General features: G+C 33.7%; 1 protein-coding gene across 2 annotated transcripts; it reads right to left on the bottom strand.

The window, feature by feature from the left end:
- Nucleotides 6,122–12,448, bottom strand: LOC109329880 (auxin response factor 6). Of its 2 annotated transcripts, none has more exons than XR_002105591.1 (15): nt 11,592–12,448; nt 11,133–11,245; nt 10,713–10,811; nt 10,527–10,583; nt 10,281–10,436; nt 10,098–10,182; nt 9,870–9,960; nt 9,373–9,537; nt 9,167–9,289; nt 8,912–8,987; nt 8,506–8,653; nt 7,164–8,347; nt 6,874–7,064; nt 6,325–6,586; nt 6,122–6,294 (listed from the first exon to the last, which is right to left on the bottom strand). XR_002105591.1 is itself a non-coding variant. In XM_019563757.1 (15 exons), the coding sequence occupies exons 2-15, from the start codon at nt 11,632–11,634 to the stop codon at nt 6,388–6,390; spliced, it is 2,730 nt and encodes a 909-aa protein (XP_019419302.1). In that variant the 5' UTR covers nt 11,635–11,638; nt 11,686–12,448; the 3' UTR covers nt 6,122–6,387. The 2 variants fall into 2 exon arrangements, 1 of the variants encoding a protein (XP_019419302.1); XM_019563757.1 differs by having other exon boundaries at nt 6,122–6,586; nt 11,592–11,638; nt 11,686–12,448.

Here is an 18,223-nt window from a genome sequence, read left to right as displayed (position 1 = left end):
AAAAATTGAATGAAAATGCATTCAACTTGGGGAGAGTTATAATGAGGGAAGAAGACATTTATTTGTAACAGATTTTTTCCAAGTTATCCATCTCTCCAATGTGAGACTTGTGAGTTATTTTTTTAAAATTCGTCTATGTGGGACTTTAGAGTTTTTTAGATTTCACACCCAAAAGTTCTCACTAATAGCTTTCAACAAACCAAGTTCTAACAACAACTACTAAGATATGTGAAGTGAATTAAACAAATGCATTCCTAAAGGCAATTATATTTTGGAGATGGAGGCTAAAAATTTGAACGGTAGCCCATTCCACACTATTTCTAAATGAATGTAAAATATATGTACTGTTAATGTAAAAATTTATATACAGTTACTCATCTCGCTTGTCACTCACTCTTCCTCTCACTTCTCACCTACATTTCAATATCACATAGAAAACATATTTATATAATTTATGTCATTGCATGTGATTGTTTAGAGTTTCTCTTTGTAAACCTTTAAGGTTAAAATAAGTAGTTTAGATTCCAACAATGTTAAGTTGAAATGCAAATGTTTGCATTCTAACATGGGTCCAAAATGGAAAAATTTCAATTGTAACACTGGTTCATCAAATCGAGAAAATAGAAAGGACGTGGGCAACAAATTGCTCCTATTTATGCAACAAAATAGATAAGGATGGTTTGAGCACTGAATTGAGTTCGAGAAAAGGTTGATGTTGGTGGGTTTGAAGAATAAAAAAGTTGGTGTTGTAAGATGAAATCATTAGGGGTAGGAGGAGATGAATATAAGGATATTAAGAGCAATGATAATGATAAAGCAAAATTTTCATTCTTATTTGGATCTTATGCAATATTTTATAATTTATTATAATCCCCATGGTAAGAATAATATCTATTTTTTTCTCAAAACGACAAATATCATTCTTATTCTTATTTGGTCTCACAATATCTACTTTTTCTCACAACATCTATGTTTCTTCACTTTTCATTGGCTAAAAACAATCAAGAATTGTTCTTATTTAAGAAATAAAATCAAAAAATAAGAATGATACAATGAAGAACAAAATAAGAATGTTCTTATTTCAGACTTAAGAACAACAATTGTAGTTGCTAAAAAAAATTAATTATTTGTGGGGTCAAATTTTTTTTTGTCTTCTTTGACTGCTCAAAGCCTAAACTGGGCTCTTAGAGTTAGGATTGGCTATGTATCCAGCAACCACATGGGCCCAAAATGTGGTCCGCATTCATTTTTAGGTATTTGAAAGCCTTATTGTAATTATTAACAACACTAAGATTTTGTGTCGAGAAACAGTAGCATGAGGTTTAATTTGCCAAATTTGTTTAGTTAGCTTTCAAATTTTGAGGTGCCAATTTTCTCTTGCTTATGCCATTCTCTCCATAAAAATAAATAGTTCGAGTGATCATAGTCTGATACTAATATCCATAAGCAAGTTTATATCTTAAAACACTTTGAAACTTTGTAAGATATTTAATATAATATTATACATAGGGCATGCCTAAACTTCTAATGATAAGTAAGTTCAGAGCAGATAGAACATTAAATAATCAATTTCTAGGTTTCTATAGTGGGAAACAAGAAATGACAAGATCTCTACACGTGTTTAACAAGGTTATTACAACCTTTTTGATCATGTTATGTGTGACGTCGACAGAACAACCCTAGTGAGTAGAGGGAGTCCACATCCACAAGAAAAACAATAGGAAGGTGAGAGATTGTGCATGAGAGATGGCAAGCTCAAAATTGAACAATAATCCGAAGTAATTTGTTGATTTTGAACTCATATTATCAAAATTTTGCAACATAATTGATTTATTTTGTTTTACAATCTGTATACAAAATTGATTTGATCATAGTCGAATTATTTGATGATATCTAAACTGTATTTAAGATTGTTTTTTATATTACTAATGATATTCTCTTAATAGGTAAGAAATTAATCCCTTTGGAATGTGTGGGTGTTTATCCTAATAAATGTTGCTCACCAGAATTCTAGACTTTTCGGTGTCTTTAGATTCTTATATCATAATTAGACCAACGCCTTATTGGTATTTAAGATTGATTATGAAGTCACAAAATTCTTCAAATTGTGAAGATTAAATATATCATTTTGGTGCAAGCAGTGTTATTAAACTCGGACAGGTTAATGACTCAGTCAGGGTACTGAGTCAATGATTGGATCGGTTAACTCGGTTTGCATTAGAAATTTTAAAAAATTCATAATATGTAACGATATTTAATAATGGTATACTCAAAATTTAAAAACATTATCATGCCTAATTAAACAACAACAAAAAAGAACATTTTACTATTATAAAATGACACAAGTAAGTTGATAACATCATCAAAAAACATATGAACTATGTTTTAACTACAACAAAAACATACAATAAGTTTGAAATTTAATTAAACAATGAAAATTTTGTTATAGTATAAACTAACAAATGACAAACATAACTATAAATAAGTTAAAAGTACTTGTTTTTACTTAAAAACGACATCAATTTCGTTGTTTTTAAAAAAAAAAAAAATTTTTGATTGACTCGGCCGATTCAACCAGTCCGACCACTCGAGTCACTAGTTTTAGGCTTAAACTGACCTAGTCAACCCAATTTGATGCAAAACCAATTAGATGAGAGGCTCAGACTAATTAGATGTCCGATTCATGGTTGAACCGGTTGGACCAGCCGGTTCGAGCCGAGTTTTATAACACTCGTGTAAGTGTAAGTGACAAAAAAAACTTAATTTCTTTCTCTTTTAAGAAAGACATAAAATGTAAAATTAACATGAATAAAAAATAACAACACAAACTTAGTAGAGTTTCATTTAACTTTTGCATATTGATGATCACATGAACTAAAAAAAATGAGAAAAATAAAGAGTAAACCCTCACCTAAAAATATAAAAAGGTGGGGTTAGGGTTGTTGGGTTGCCAACCCTACCTTTTTATTGGTACTATTATTATAGATAGTGCCCTACCTTGTCACCATTCCATACCCAGAAAATAAGGTCCCAACAAAAACAGCAACCCCACAACATGCATCAAAATAAGTTGCACAAACCTACACTCAACTCCAACTTTATTATTCTATGTCTAATGGATGAGTTACCTTATGCCACAACTAATAAAAGTGCATCTCAATTAAGCACTTTCTTCCATCCTCTTTCTCACATTCATTGAAATATGAAACACCTTACATAGGAAAAAGAAGAAGAAAAAAGAACTAAATTGGTTGAAGAATAATAATACTGCACGTTATGAGAGTAAACTTCTTACTGTCAAATCTGCCGACACCAATATATTCAAAGACTTCTGGTAAATGTACATTTCAATTGGTTTCTATCATTTACTATAAAAAGAAATTTTGGTTGATATAAGTCAATATATATTGTGTTAGTGTTTGTGGTTTGGTAACTAATTCTCAATTCTCTTGGTGTTTAATTTGCTCTTTAATTCTTTGGAGGACATGCATAAATTTACAATAATGAAAGTTATACAGTATGAGAAGAGACCTAAACAAATCAAAGTTTCTAAAATTGTGAAGGGCTGGAACTAGGTTTATATGTTTGAGTCTTATAACCTATCAATAAAGCTTTTTCAACAAAAACATTTCATAACCTTATTTTTACACCTTTTTATCTGTTTACATTCTTATATATATTAGCTACAGTTTATACATATATAGTGCAATGATTTTTCACATTATGTCAAACATAGGCATATAATGATGCATTATCTTGTAGAGGGGGGCTTTTTATTTCACTATCAGGGTCCACATCTCTGCATGCATGTGACATTGATTGGTGTGTCAATTGAAGAATCAATAGGCACAAATTATTCTTGGTACCATTTTTACTGTTACAATCATTGTGCTCTATTTTTTGACTAGTAACTCATACTTTCTTGAATGAGTTATCCAGTTATAGTCAGAATCTAGACTTACCACTAAATTTAAGGTAATCATCTTTTTTTGGGTCCCCTATAATCTATTACTTTTCTTTGTAGATGCCTAAACTCAACTAATACTTTTAAGACTAGGAATCCTTGACTTTACAGCAGCTATTGCAATTAGCATTGTTGCTGTACTTTTACTTTTGGTTAATCATATTAACTAAGAAACAAAATATTGCTTCCAAACTAGTTTGCTTTCCAACAAGAAAAGTAACCATAGAGTATGAATGTAACACCACGGAGCGTGTGGATCGACTACTAAGGTTTAATTGGTTAACCATCAGTCTTGAGTTAAGTCTTGACAACGTAGTTGAGTTGATTATCCAAAGAGTATTATCATTGGTAGAAGTATTATCCGACTTAATCAGAATTGTCTATCGTGAACAATATTTGTGATTTCACACCAAAACAACAACAAAAAAGTGTAATAAGGGCAAGGAATTTTGAAACTTTGGAGATGAAAAATGCATGGGACACTAGAGCATGAAGCTAGTAATGATAAAAATAAGATTAAGATGGACAAATGTACATCTCTCACTTTGCCATTGATGAAGGAAAAGCATTGCATGAAAGGTGAAAAGTTTGCATGGCCAAAAACTAAGAAGACGACAAAGGAGGCCACTCTCTAATTAATGGAAGGACATGATGATTTGTTTACCATCCTTGATTGATCAGAGAGACATGTCACATGGCTTTGGTGTCCTCTTCATGTTCAAAAGGATTAAAGAAGTATTAAACAAAGGATTAATATGGTACGATACTTTTATCCTTTCATATATATTGGATAACACTTTTGTCATTGAAAATAAAAAGAAAAAACAAAAACTAGGAGATGATCTTTGTTCGTTCAAAAGAGTCACATCCACCTTTTTGTTTTTTCTCAAATGGTTTATCCTTCACTCAACTAAGTCTTCCAAAGTCCAACATCATCTCCATTGCTGTCATGTATGTTGCATTGAGTGGTTGTTATGGTATCTTAGTACAGTTTCGTACTCATCAAAAGTTACATATTATGCCATTTTTTCTTAATTATTTGATATATAGTATCTCATCACATAAGTATTTATATTGTGATCCTTTGTTTCACACTGTTTTGATTCTTCTAGCAAACTTGTTTCTCATTAAGGGATCAATAAGAAAAAACGATCAATTGTCAAGATTAAGGGATCTATGATTTGTTACAGGTTTTGTTGATTTTTATGTTCACCTTTACTCATCTAACCCCAACCCAACCACGAATGCACCACCATCCAACACATCCCTACTTTTGTGACATGAGAACATGTTTTCGATATCTCTTTTGAAAACATTACCCCATATCACAAGGTAATACTATCGTTGTGCCGAGACTCACCATTGTCAACTGCCACTACTGCTAAAAGCTTTGCAGCGAGAAGCATAAATCAGAGTTGAAATCTACAACCTTCAAGATCGGCCGTTGCGTGCATCTCCGAGCTTCACCTTCGAATCTGTCATATCTTAGCCAGTCCCAAACATCCTTTTTCTAGATGTGCAACCAAGGCCGCATGGCAGTGGTGCAAAACTTAGTAGCTCATGGTGTCTTGGTACTATGATTGACTTGGTTGTGTAGTCTAAGGGTAGAGACAATTATCCATGAGGTGGGGGTGACCATTGCCCATTGGAAAGTGGTGGTTCCTATGAGTTGGGATGAGAATATCATAATTTGTGTTTTTGTCTTTCTTTCCACATTACAAAAAATTGATTATAATAGGCAAAATTAGATGGTGCATGCTGCCAGCAATGCTAAAATGCACAAAAGAAGCAGCCAAATCATTAAGGTCAAAAACTTCAACATTACATCCATTGTCTACCATAAAACATAGGTGAATTCGATTACATGAATCTATGATATCATAATACTCTATCATAAATCATATATATTAGCAACTCTAATATCTAATTCTTTTCTAACCATTTCGTCTATCGTTTTTCTTGACCTCCCTCTATCTCTAAAATTGGAGTAACCTCTATTGATCTACTCTCCTAACAAAGACTTTCAACAGTCTCCTCCTAACATGCTCAAACCACTTAGGGTAAGATTCTACCATATTTTCTACAAAAAGTAACTTAGACAAGTAATGAAACACAAACATTTGAGCCAAAACAAGATTAGAAATGAAGTTATGTAACTTAAAGATAGAACTATCTTCACACATTGATTTTCTACGGATTAAGTGTGGTATATATTGTAGCTAGCGCAATAACAAGATGCCATATAGTTACAGCATTATATTTATGAATAATCCTAGCAGGAAAAACAGGAAAACAAAAAGGCTAAAGAGTAGGACTATAAAACTACATTTAGGCAGCACTTCCCACCATGGACAAAAGGTTGAGAAGCAAGGATAATATTACAAGAGATAGAAGAAATGTCATAGTATTGACAGTCACATCATTTAGTATTCTAAAGATCCCACACTTATTATTCCGGTGCTTAGACTTCTCGGGTCCTGACGGCTCATGTAGTCATCATAGATGCCATTAGAGAGCCTTTGAATTGGAACCGAGTTCAGAAGCTCAAGGCCGTTGTTGCCCATCTGCTGCACTTCTTGAGGGGAAAGTATCTTGATACACCATACACTACTTACAAACTCCCTGACATATAAGAAAGATCATGTATGTGAGAAAGATGTAGAGAATAAAGGCATGGATTGATTTCAAGATAAAATAAGGACTTTAAATCCACAACATATATGGAAGGTCAAAAAGCAAAGAAGTATATGCAACTCCATCATTATTTCTGAAGATGACATGTTAGTTGTATATTAAAGAACCATATTGTTGAAAAGCTAAGTGCAAAGGTTTCTCTAGTTTTCAGTTTTGCATTTAAAAGGATGAGTGGGAGAAAAGGCAGAAGAAAGCAAGGGCAGTGGGACACTTACGGCCAAGGGCCATCACCAAGGAGAAGAACGTCATTCTCTCGGTCAACAAATACAAGCTGCCAGCCTGATCTCAGAGGGTCCTCCAGCTCGCCTTCAAGGCCAAACATACGAGCAAGCTCACTACGCAGTTCATGGTAGCTGCTGAATTTAGTGATATCTAATGATCTTCCGAAGGACCCTGACTTATAAACCTGTAAAGAAAAAATTATCAAATAGAAATGCAAGACAAGAACAATGATGAAAATTAAAATGTTGAGTTGAAACATAATAATCCCACTGGGAAAACTCACCTTCACAAAGGTCTTGCTTGGTGAGTTTTCTTGCCCTGCGTTTTCTTGGGTCTGCAGGAAGCCTGAATCACCAATGTTATGTGTCATTCCAGGATTCAACGAAGAGTCAGTGCCTGTGTTATTCATGAAATTAGAAGACTGAAATGGCATGGTTGGGGAGTCATTGTTGCCGCCGACTCCCTTAAGGCCTGCCATCCCATTTTGAACTAGAAGTGACGAGGGCTCTATATTAACACCAAATAAAAGATGATTTTGAGGATCATTGCTCCCTTCTTGATCTATTGAGCACTCCCTACCCGGAAAAGGGGGTAATGTAATAGCATTTTGAGACATGGTACTCTGCGGCTGCCCCAACTGATCTGCCTGTAGCATAGCACATTGAGATGCCCCCGAAGAAAGGAGAGGATCCACTGCAACGCGCTTGGCAGGTGGCCATGCAGTTGAAGTCTGAACAGGAACCCAAGAGCTTGTTCTAGGAAGGTTCAGAAGGTGGGCGTTTTCATCCAGGGCAAACGAACCCAAGATATTGTGCAGGGGAGAAACAATAGTGATAGGGTTCGCACTAGAATCAGAAAACGTTTGCTGTTGGGACAGTGAAGAGATAGCTTGCATCAGTGGTGATTGAGATTGAGGTGCCGAAATAAACTGAGACATTGTAGAGACTGCATTAGAAATCTGCTGATTATCTACCATTTGTTGCGGTTGCTGCTTTTGCTGCTGCTGCATTTGTTGTGGTTGTTGTTGCTGGTTGTGATGAAGCTGATGCTGACTATTAAATGAGTGTTGGTGCTGTAGCTGCTGCTGAAGATGCATCTGAGTTTGTGCCTGAGATTGAGATGACTGCTGATTCTCTTGATTATTTTGAAAAGCCAGAGACTGTGACTGCTGCAACATCTGGGCCTGCATTAAAGCGGCAGTCCTGTTCGGGAAGTTCTGTGGTTGCGGAAATTGAACTAAGGAAGCAGGGTGCTGTTTGGAAGGATCTAAAGTCCTCATATCCGGAAGAGCAGCGGCAGCCGCAGCTTGATACATATCTGTTTGCATGTTCAGCATGGACGGATCAAACCTTTGCTGCACCCAAGGATTAACCCCCATCCCCTGAAAGTTAATAGACTGAAGCCCTCTATCCGGGTCTCGAAGCCACATCATTGGAGAATTCATGCCAAAATCTTCATCCTTCATGCCTGATAGAAGTTCATTCAACGATAATTGGGAGGCAATGAGAATGAGTTTCCATTCATACAGTCTTTAAACGTAATCAGCTTTTGAAATTGAATCTAAAGTAGGCAGTACAATTAATAAATAATCATTGTGGATATTCTCAGCAAGGTGTTAAGCTTACCATGAAATGAAGGTAGCCCTGGAGGCCATGGTCGTTTAAGCCGAAGTGGGAACGGCGATGGATACATGGGAAATGTTGTTAGTGGCTCAATTTCCCATAGAGACACTCTAGGTTGCCTATCTCCCGCAGTGGATTCATCCCAGCCAACCTGAAATCCAAGTCAAAGCCATATTTTAGAATCCTTTTTAAATAGATAGAAACTGTATCTGAAGCAACATATTAAAAATATTATAGACGACAACAACGACTGAGCCTTTATCCCACTAGGTGGGGTCGGCTACATGGGTCGAACGACGCCATAATGCTCTGTCATAAATCATTAAAAATATTATATTTGGATATGAAAAGAACATTCAACTTAATTATATAATTTGACATGAAATATCAAAATAAATTTCTTTCAAACCTTCACTGAGCGCCAATGTGAGTTTGGCCACCGAACAGGATCCATGTCACTAATGCCAGTTATTGTTCCCATGTATCTGCACAAGAAAGATATATTAGTATAACATATTTACGTTACAAACATGTATCACAAACTCTAGGAAATGAATCACGATGTTATCCTGACAATGATAATTTTTGTCAGCTAAACTTTAATCTGATATTCAAGGGCATTTATACATAATCATGTACAACCATAAAAGTATTGAGAATCTACCGTCTCACACTTGACTCCTCTGTTTCAAACAGCATCCTGAAGCGCATACCAACAGAGACCCGAGTATGATACACAGCTTTAATATACTTTGCTAAGGGTATGACAAATTCTGATGGGCTAGCACTGAATTCATAAAGAAGAAAATAATGTCAATCAAATGAAATATATCATGATTAAAAAGTTTTAGGAATGTGAACTACTTGTACCGTGGATTATAGAAAATGGTGAAGCGACTATTTGTTGCAGCTGCATGAGCTGCCGCAGCAAGAAGCCCCAAGTGCATGCTATCACTTGACAAAACTGATGAAGGCATCACAGTTTGTGGTCGATTTGCCCGCCGAATGCCAAGAAGCAATTGGTTCTTCTCATTCCTATTGAAGAAAATACACTAGAGTTACACCAACGATAAGATATCACATGAACTAACAAAGTTTAGCAGTGCTCAACAAAGAGAAATAAGAACCATCCGCAATTCTGAAAGCCTGAGCCACACATCAAAAAAGAATGTTTCTCTATATTCTTCTGAATGTCCCAAATGACATGCAAGTCGCATGGAGACAAGTCAAATCAGCCACATATATGCCAAAGGAAAAATTTCATACAAAATTCTGAGAAAACTGATGGGGTGGAGTAAAATAAAATCATTTGTCCCAAAAACAGTGGCATGACCCTTTCATGAGCGGGAAAAATTAAATTTACTTGCCAGATAAACAGCACAGCATCACCAGCAACAAGTCTTTTAGCACTCACAAAGACACTCCATCCAGTTGTAAGAAGATGCCTTTTGGGCTGGCCTGCACAAAAGATAAAAAATCCGAACATTACAAATAACGTTTACCCCCCAGCATGAAACCTGAGTCCTAACTAACACGAAATTTCCCATATATGCAAATTAAGATGCAGGAAACAGTCCCCGTTTTATATAACTCACCCCGGAAGATATGTCTGAATTTCCATTCAATACCATGCAAATCCCTTGCAATTAACTCTTGGCAGGGAGGCTGTTGAGAGAAGTCCTGTAGGTCACAATAAAAAAGTTAAGTGAGCAACTGAAAGATCTGATAAGTAGTTAACAGATTTTTAGAACGACTTATAGTTCTAGACAATGCTTTACCAATGGAGGAAACACTTTTTCAGCAGCCCGACGAGGAACAGAGAATCCTCCATGAGTACTTGTGTCACTGGCCGTCAAAGTTTTGCAGAAGTAGTTTGTTGGCTGTTTACTCGGATTGCCCAACTCTGCTGGAAGGTATGCTTCCTTTTGCTCTTGCTGTAAACACGGTCATGGTCAAAAAGGCTCGAGAATGAATATAACTAAAAAATTTATAAAACCATTTACAGTTAGGACAGGATTACATACAGGATTCAAAGGCTGCAAGGTCATCTGTGCATATACTTCATCAGTCTCAGCATCAGCCTGAATAAAAAATAGATAATTAAAACAAAAAAGATGCAAGAGCCAGAAAATGGGGAAACTGAAACAAGAGCAACCAAAATAAACCGGTTGTATCAAATCAAAAGTAATTACTAAGCAAACAAGGCATACATGCATAGTCAGATTATGAAGCTGGCAAATGAGCTGAGGTGGTAAGCTCGGATAGTTTGGGATATGGGCATCCACTTCCTTGTTGGTTGACACAGCCACCTGCGCAAAAAAACGCTGAACGATGATGTCTAAGCATGTAATTTAAGACATAAGGCAGAAAAGAATATAGAGATATTGAAACTTTAGAGTTCATTAGCCTACAACTGATCTCGGAGCGACATGGATCAGCAGAGTGAAAGATGAAACAGATTTTTCTAAACAAAAGTGTTACAATAACCTCATCCTCCAAATTAGAAGCAGCACCGGGACAGAAACAACAACCAAATTAGCATGCTTAGTCCGAGAAATTGAAGATTCTTAATATTATTTTATTGTTACCATAGAAGAAAACGTTATACAGTGTCCATATTTTTTACTCACTTGTTCACTATGACCTTGTGGAAAGTAAAACACACGGCTTCCAACTGCTGGCAATGAAACAAGAGGACCAGCACATGCATGCCAAAGTTCTGAATCTAGACATCTCTTTTCCCCTGCAAAATCCACTCCAATGTCATGAATATTATGAAAAATAGAAAGTCCATAACTTGTCTCAAAGCAAAAATTGATTCTCCCAAAGCCAAGATCTCAACAAATATATTTACTTTGTTTTGATCTATGAGCTATGCCATAAAGATAGATTTACTAAATTACCAAAAAGGTTAAATTTCCATTACCACCTCAAATAATTCAAAAATATGTAAGCACAACACCCATGTCAATAATCCCTAATGAGTGAGGATGAAATAACAGTTTCAGGAAAAAATTGAAAATAGAGAAGCTGAGAAAAACAAAAAAAGGAACAAGAATGTAGAAGCAAGAGTTAACAACTTCACAAACCTTCAAGGGGTGGAGGACTAAAACCAGCTGAAGAAAGTCTCATTCGAGCAAAAAAAGAAAAGCAGTTGATAGCACCTCAAAATTGAGCCCAAAATCAATGATTGCAAAGCAATCTTCTTCAGTAGACTAAATAAGCAACAAAGTTATGGAAAAATGACAACCACAACCCTTTCAATAGAAGAATATAATCCTTATTATATGTCCCCTAAACCCATTCACCAACAAAAAACCGCATTCAAATCTAAACAATACCCACAAGATTCCCACCTTTCAATTTTCAACCAAAACCAGTATCACTACAAAAGACAATAGCTTTATGCCTCATTAGCTTTTACTCCTCTTAACCCCCAACACCCCAAGTTCCAATTTTCAACTGAACACTTCATGCTACAATATCTATTCTTTCAGAACCCAACAACACCAAGTAACAAAAGATATGTAGCTTGTGCTTTTCAGTAAGCTTAATAAAGGAATAAACTTGAAAAGCAAACAGATCTGAAGGAGCAATGAATGAACAACCAGAAGAGAAGGGATCTCAAAGAATGCAGAAAAACCCAGAAAAGATAAGAAATGGGGTTGGAAAAAGATGAAATTTTTGCAGTAGCTATGGTATTCTATGTACTTTGTTCTAGTTGTTGTAGTTTATGGTGTTACGGTTGATACTTACTGAATTACTTGGTGGCCATGCTATGCTATGTTCTACTACTAGTCTACTACTACTGTTGCTTTTACCCCTTTCTCTTTCTCTTTCTCTCTCTTACAGCTTCCAATCAATGAGAACGCAACTGCAATTATTTTAAGAGTGTGTATGAGTACGATCCTGTCAGATTTTTCAAGAGAGAGAGAAAAGGTTTCACTTTTTTTCTTCTCTTCTATTTTATTAAATTAATCAATACAATAATACTCTTTAAAAGAAAAGAGATTATTTAACTTCTCATATTTAGTGTTTTAAAATGTAAACAATTTTAATCTTATATTTTCTATGACTCAAATATACAATTTTTAACATCTTATATTTACTTTTTTTTTTAAAATAACAAAATTGAACAATATTAAATATTATGATTCCTAGTAATGAATGATATGCATTCACTTCAAATTTTATTGGGATAGGTTTAAAATATTTACTTAAGTAAATTCTTCTATATTTTAGAAGGAAAAATATTATATTGACACGTTTTCCGATATAATCTTGTGAAAGATAATTTAGGTAATGAAATTTATTTTTATGTCGGATTAAGTAAATTAGGTTAATAAGTATTTGTTATTAATTCATTTTGCTTATATTTGAATTGAGATGGAGTATCCCTTCCCTCTCATTTAAGGAGCACATCTGATGTCCCACAAGTTGTATTACTATATGTGCCACTAGCCTGTCATTTGTTGAAAAAACCTATTTAAGTTAAAAAATTAATAGTTAATTATTTTTCTGACTAATCACAGTTAATGACACATGCAGTAGCACAACTTGTGGGACAACAGATGTATACCTCTCATTTAATTGCCATTTTAACACTTCTTAAGTAAACAAAGTATCTTTAGTTATTTGATTATATAAGACTAGGGGTGGCAATATGGCCCAGCCCACCTTTGGCCCGTCAGAATATGGATTGGCCCGGCTCGATCCTTATTGTTAAAAGGACTCAAAATGTTAGTCTGACCCATATTTGGCAGGGTTGGCAGGTCGGCAGACTGGCCCGTTTTATTTTTTCTAAAACACACATTAAAACTTTTAGACAAAAAAAATAATTAAAACAATTCATAAATGTCTTTTAAAATAAAAAATTACAAACAAAAGACATAATCTTATAATAACATATTGCATTAGTACAAAACTTGTAAATTCTAAACAATAAACCGTCATAGTCTTAAACTTTTAGACTCCTAGTTCACAATAAAGCTTATAACTCCTAGATTTTAAAAAGTGTATAAAAATCAAAACTATTATATTATAAATTAATCACAATAAAGTATATATATTACTCAATTTAATTTGAATTCGACTACATTAAAAATATAAATTGAAACTCATTCGAATCCAATTAATTTTCCAAAAGGAATCAAAATCAGTAGTTCTGTTTGAGTTTCCAATTTTCCATTTCAATTAATTAAATGTTTAAATTTGATTCAAACAACCCTAATTGTCATTGAAACTCTACATTTATCTGATAACAAGTACAATAATTGGATAAGAATGAAGATAATAGATAAGTGCATAATGAGATATTAAATGTTCATTTCACAAAGAGAAAGAAGAATTATATGCTTAAGCATCTAAACATAAGTTAAAATTGCAAAAGTTTAATCTTAATTGCAATGAGCAACATGATAGACAAAATGAACTTTAATCTTAATGTTGGTCCGCCAGGCCAGCTCGGTTTGACCCTCCATGGTCCGTCTAAAAAACAGGCTTCCAAAACAGGTTGAATACGAGCTTTTGGGCTAAAACCCCCATTTTTCCATCCTATATAAGGCCCTTTCAAGCACAAACAAGTATTCAACCTCTGGTTAGGTGTTCATTAGTCCTTTTTTTAACCAAATGTCTTCAAACTCTTTATGTAAGTGCTTTGTTAGCCAAGTCTCTAGGGATATGTTGATGAATTGTTTTTGTTAACCAAATCTATATAGACCCATTCAAGTATCTCCATATTCATTGCTGGAATATCTTTTGTTAATCAAGTACTCTTTATTCAATATTTTTGTTAACCAACTATTTGTATAGTCTTGTAGTATTATTGACTTTATCTTCTTTAGGCTATGTCATTCATTGCATTAGTCTCTTCATTCTGGATTTAAACATTCTTTTCATGTGTTATCCTTTATACGAGTATGACTTCTACAAATAAGTTGAGGTATATACTTTGGTCGAATATTTGCCTTATTAAGAGGTGATCATTGATGAACAATTGAGTAATTAATTTGTCTTTACACAAATAATTTTGCACACTAAGTAGACATGTTAACCAACTTATAATTAATTAAATCCTTAATGTGTATTTTTCATCACTACAAAGTTAGACATTTCATGACTTAACACTCTGAACAGTCCAATTGAGATGTATTCCACCTATCCAACAAGTATCATAGGTAGTATACAATCCACTTAGAACCTTGCTAAATAACAATATCTTTAAGCACATGCATGAGAGGAATAAGGTGGTCCAAAATTTGCTGTTGAATAGGTAACAAAATTCTAGTGTACAAAGCATGAAGATTCCATATACTATTGTGTCATACATCCTTATAACAATGAGGGTTGAATCACTTATATGAACATATATAATCCACAAGATTGCAAAGAGGGCCCTCAAGAAACCATTTCTCAAACCAAAAGATACATTTCCCTCACTCAACTTGGTCCAAAATCTATATATCAATAAGTGACTTTAATAAGACCTTTCAACACATAAGAGACTTTAGAAGTGTAGTCAACAATCAATACATACAGAAGCATCCCTACAGTATTTGAGGGTGAGGACATGAAGTTTGAGATTCGTTGTCCCGAAGCATGTACTTAAGTATGTCCCAAATCAATTATAATGAAGCAAAAATAGATAAAGTTATAAATGTTCAATTTTTTTAGCTGATGTGACATATTGTAATTGATTTGAGACAAACTTTAGAACATATTTGGGGACAACATATTCTTATCTGAAGACCAGAACTTAAGGACAATGATTATCATGTAATATTCTCCAAACTAGTTTCCCCAACAAATTAAAGCAACATTTTTCAAACATAAATTAGGCATTGTGACCACATTCCATGTAACCAGATTCAATGTCTTTGATGAACCTCTCTTAGTCCAGATAAACCTTCTCATAGTTTTATCAATTTCATTTCAAATTAAACTCCTTGAGGCACCCAAATAGCTTGCATAATGTAGATTTTGGAAGATATGCTAAAACAGATTGAGCTAGACACACCATTCCCACTCTGTTAAGAACATACAACTTCCATAAAGTCCTTTTTGGTGTTATCAAACTTTTGTTGAATCCTCATATATATCCGTATAAGTTTAAATATTAAGGTTCAATCATAGTGATCACATTTAGTTTTTTTACACATAAAGTGAGAGTATAGTTAATACTAAAAATATTATAAAAAGTTACTCTATATTATTAAGAAACCAAAATATGAAAGGAAATTATAAAAAGATAAAGTATTTGAAATTTTAAAATAGCAAATGGATTGTTTTTTTATATATTAAAGTGTTAGCACGAGTCTCAACCCTGACAAATTGTATAATCTGCCTTCACAACCTCCGCTAAAAAAACTTTGGTTATTGAAATAAAATATTATTTTATGCAAACTTATATACTTTAATCCTTACCTTACCCATAGTGCATTTCCCTTACTTATCATGACTATGATTGCTTTTAGTGCCCAGCATGATTTCAACAACAAGGAGGAAAATTTACATCTTGTTCAATTTATTATGACTATGGTTGAATTTAACATGGAACCGAAAGGATATGGGAGTAAAAACTTAAACTATAATGTAAAAGACTTTAATTTGTGACGCCAACTTTGATGGAAGTCTCATTTAATTTAAGATAAAGTTGGAGCAATTGCAAAATGTAGGTGTAAGTGCATTGATTTTGACAATGCAATGATCCAACTTGGACTTGAACTCCCAATCCATAGGGGTAAGGTCAGTTTCATTTGCAGTTACTTCGTTCTATTTTTTAAATGTGAATCCCAGTAGGGAGATGATTTTGGTGGCCCAATTTCTCTTTTTCATTGGTCCCCGTATAATTAATAATGATGTTTTTTCTACCTAAATTAATAAAATAATAGTAGTAGTAAAAGATGTGGGGCTTTCTTTTTGTTTGAGAGGTGTTGGAATTTAGATTTTATTGAAGGGAGCCTACCACTAATGTAACACCTCAATCTTAACATGAGATTTCATGTTCGTGAATTTATTGAATGTGAGATCCTCATGCTTAAATATACCTACAATATTTTATTTCCCTTAAAATGAGTCTTTCGTGACTCGAACACATGATCCTAGAGACTTATAGTCATCGTTCCATTAGGTCATTGAGTATATTTGTTGTTCTATAATTTATGTCACTTCATGTGTCATCTATTCTGATTGGTTGAATAATATATATATAAACAACCAATATTGATTGGGTAATTTATTTTTTCATAAAAAATAATAAGTTGCTGAGTAAATAGTAATATGTGAATAGATTAAAATGGGTGACCAATTAGGCTTACTGGAGTGCATTAAGGTTAGGTTTCATAACTTAATCCCTTTATAAACCTTATTTTTAGAAACAAGGAGAATGAGATTCAGATTTTGAAAAGAAAAGAGATGATTAGGCAACCCTAATTTTTTTAAAAAGAAACACTTAGAATTTATTTGAAAAGGTGAGGAGGTAAAGACCAAAAGAAAAGGTAAGGTGAATGTAGTAGCCGATAAAAACTCAACACTATTTTCTTTGTTCTTCTTCAACTCCAAAGATGTATTACACTCAATTGTCTTTCGTTTTCTTTCGTTATTATAATGTGCATTCACTATTGAACTATGGTGATAGAAAAATAAAATCATTGTTGCTATTGTCACCATCAATATGGGTGTTGCCCCCACTACCAACGGCGACTCTATGCCCAACCAGCCACATGAGTTGTCCTTTTTGGCAACCCTAACCTAAAACCTAAATCAATTTTATTCTCAACCCTCAGGTCAATTTTTAATCTAAACCCCAATTTAATTTTACCTAAAAATTGTAATCCCCAAATTAATTTTTAAAATTTAATCATCAAATTGATTTTAAAACCTAATCTCCAAATTGGGTTTAAACCCCTAAATTCCAAAATTGATTTGTAACCTTAAACCCTTGTTAAATTCTTTTATTATTTATCTATTTTCTATTCTTTTAATTTAATTAAATTATGTTTCTTTTATATATTACTTTATTTCATTTATTTTGCTTGTTGTTCGTTTAATCTTGTTTTATTTTTTATTTTTTATTTAATATTGTTTAATTAGTTAATAATGCATGTGTATATATGTATAAAATGCAATAAAAAATATTGTTAAAAGCAATGTGAAGTAGTTCCATTATAGGCCACGTGTTTTATCGAGTTACTTCAATCGTCTAAAATGAGATAAGGTAACGTCACTATAGGCCTTGTGCCTTGTCGTGTTATCTTATCTTATAAAATAATTTTTTAAAAGTGACGTAAATTAGTTTCACTATAGGTTGTGTATCTTATCGCACTACTTTACATCCTCCAAAATGAGGTGAGGTAACCTCACTATAGACATTGTGTCTTGTCGTGTTACTTTATCTTCATTGGATAACAAATAATTTTAAAAGTGATGTATAAAATGTAATAAAAACCTATTTTTAAAAAGCAATGTGAAGTAGTTCCACTATAGGCTAGTGTCTTGTCGTGTTACTTCATGTCGTCTAAAATGAGGTAAGGTAACCTCACTATAGACCTTGTATCTTGTTATGTTATCTTATCTTTTAAAATCAATCTTCTAATAATTTTAAAACTGATGTAGAGTAGTTCCGCTATAGGTTGAGTATCGCGTTATTTTATGTCGTCTAAGACAAGGTGAGGTGGCTCCACTATAGGAATATTACCTTGTCGCGCAAAAATAAAAATATATC

Source organism: Lupinus angustifolius, chromosome LG16 (assembly GCF_001865875.1).
Source record: "Lupinus angustifolius cultivar Tanjil chromosome LG16, LupAngTanjil_v1.0, whole genome shotgun sequence".
In the NCBI taxonomy this organism is placed as follows: Eukaryota; Viridiplantae; Streptophyta; class Magnoliopsida; order Fabales; family Fabaceae; genus Lupinus; species Lupinus angustifolius.
The sequence above is the reverse complement of the archived record's forward strand: the minus strand, read 5'-3'. Positions and strand labels throughout refer to the sequence as shown.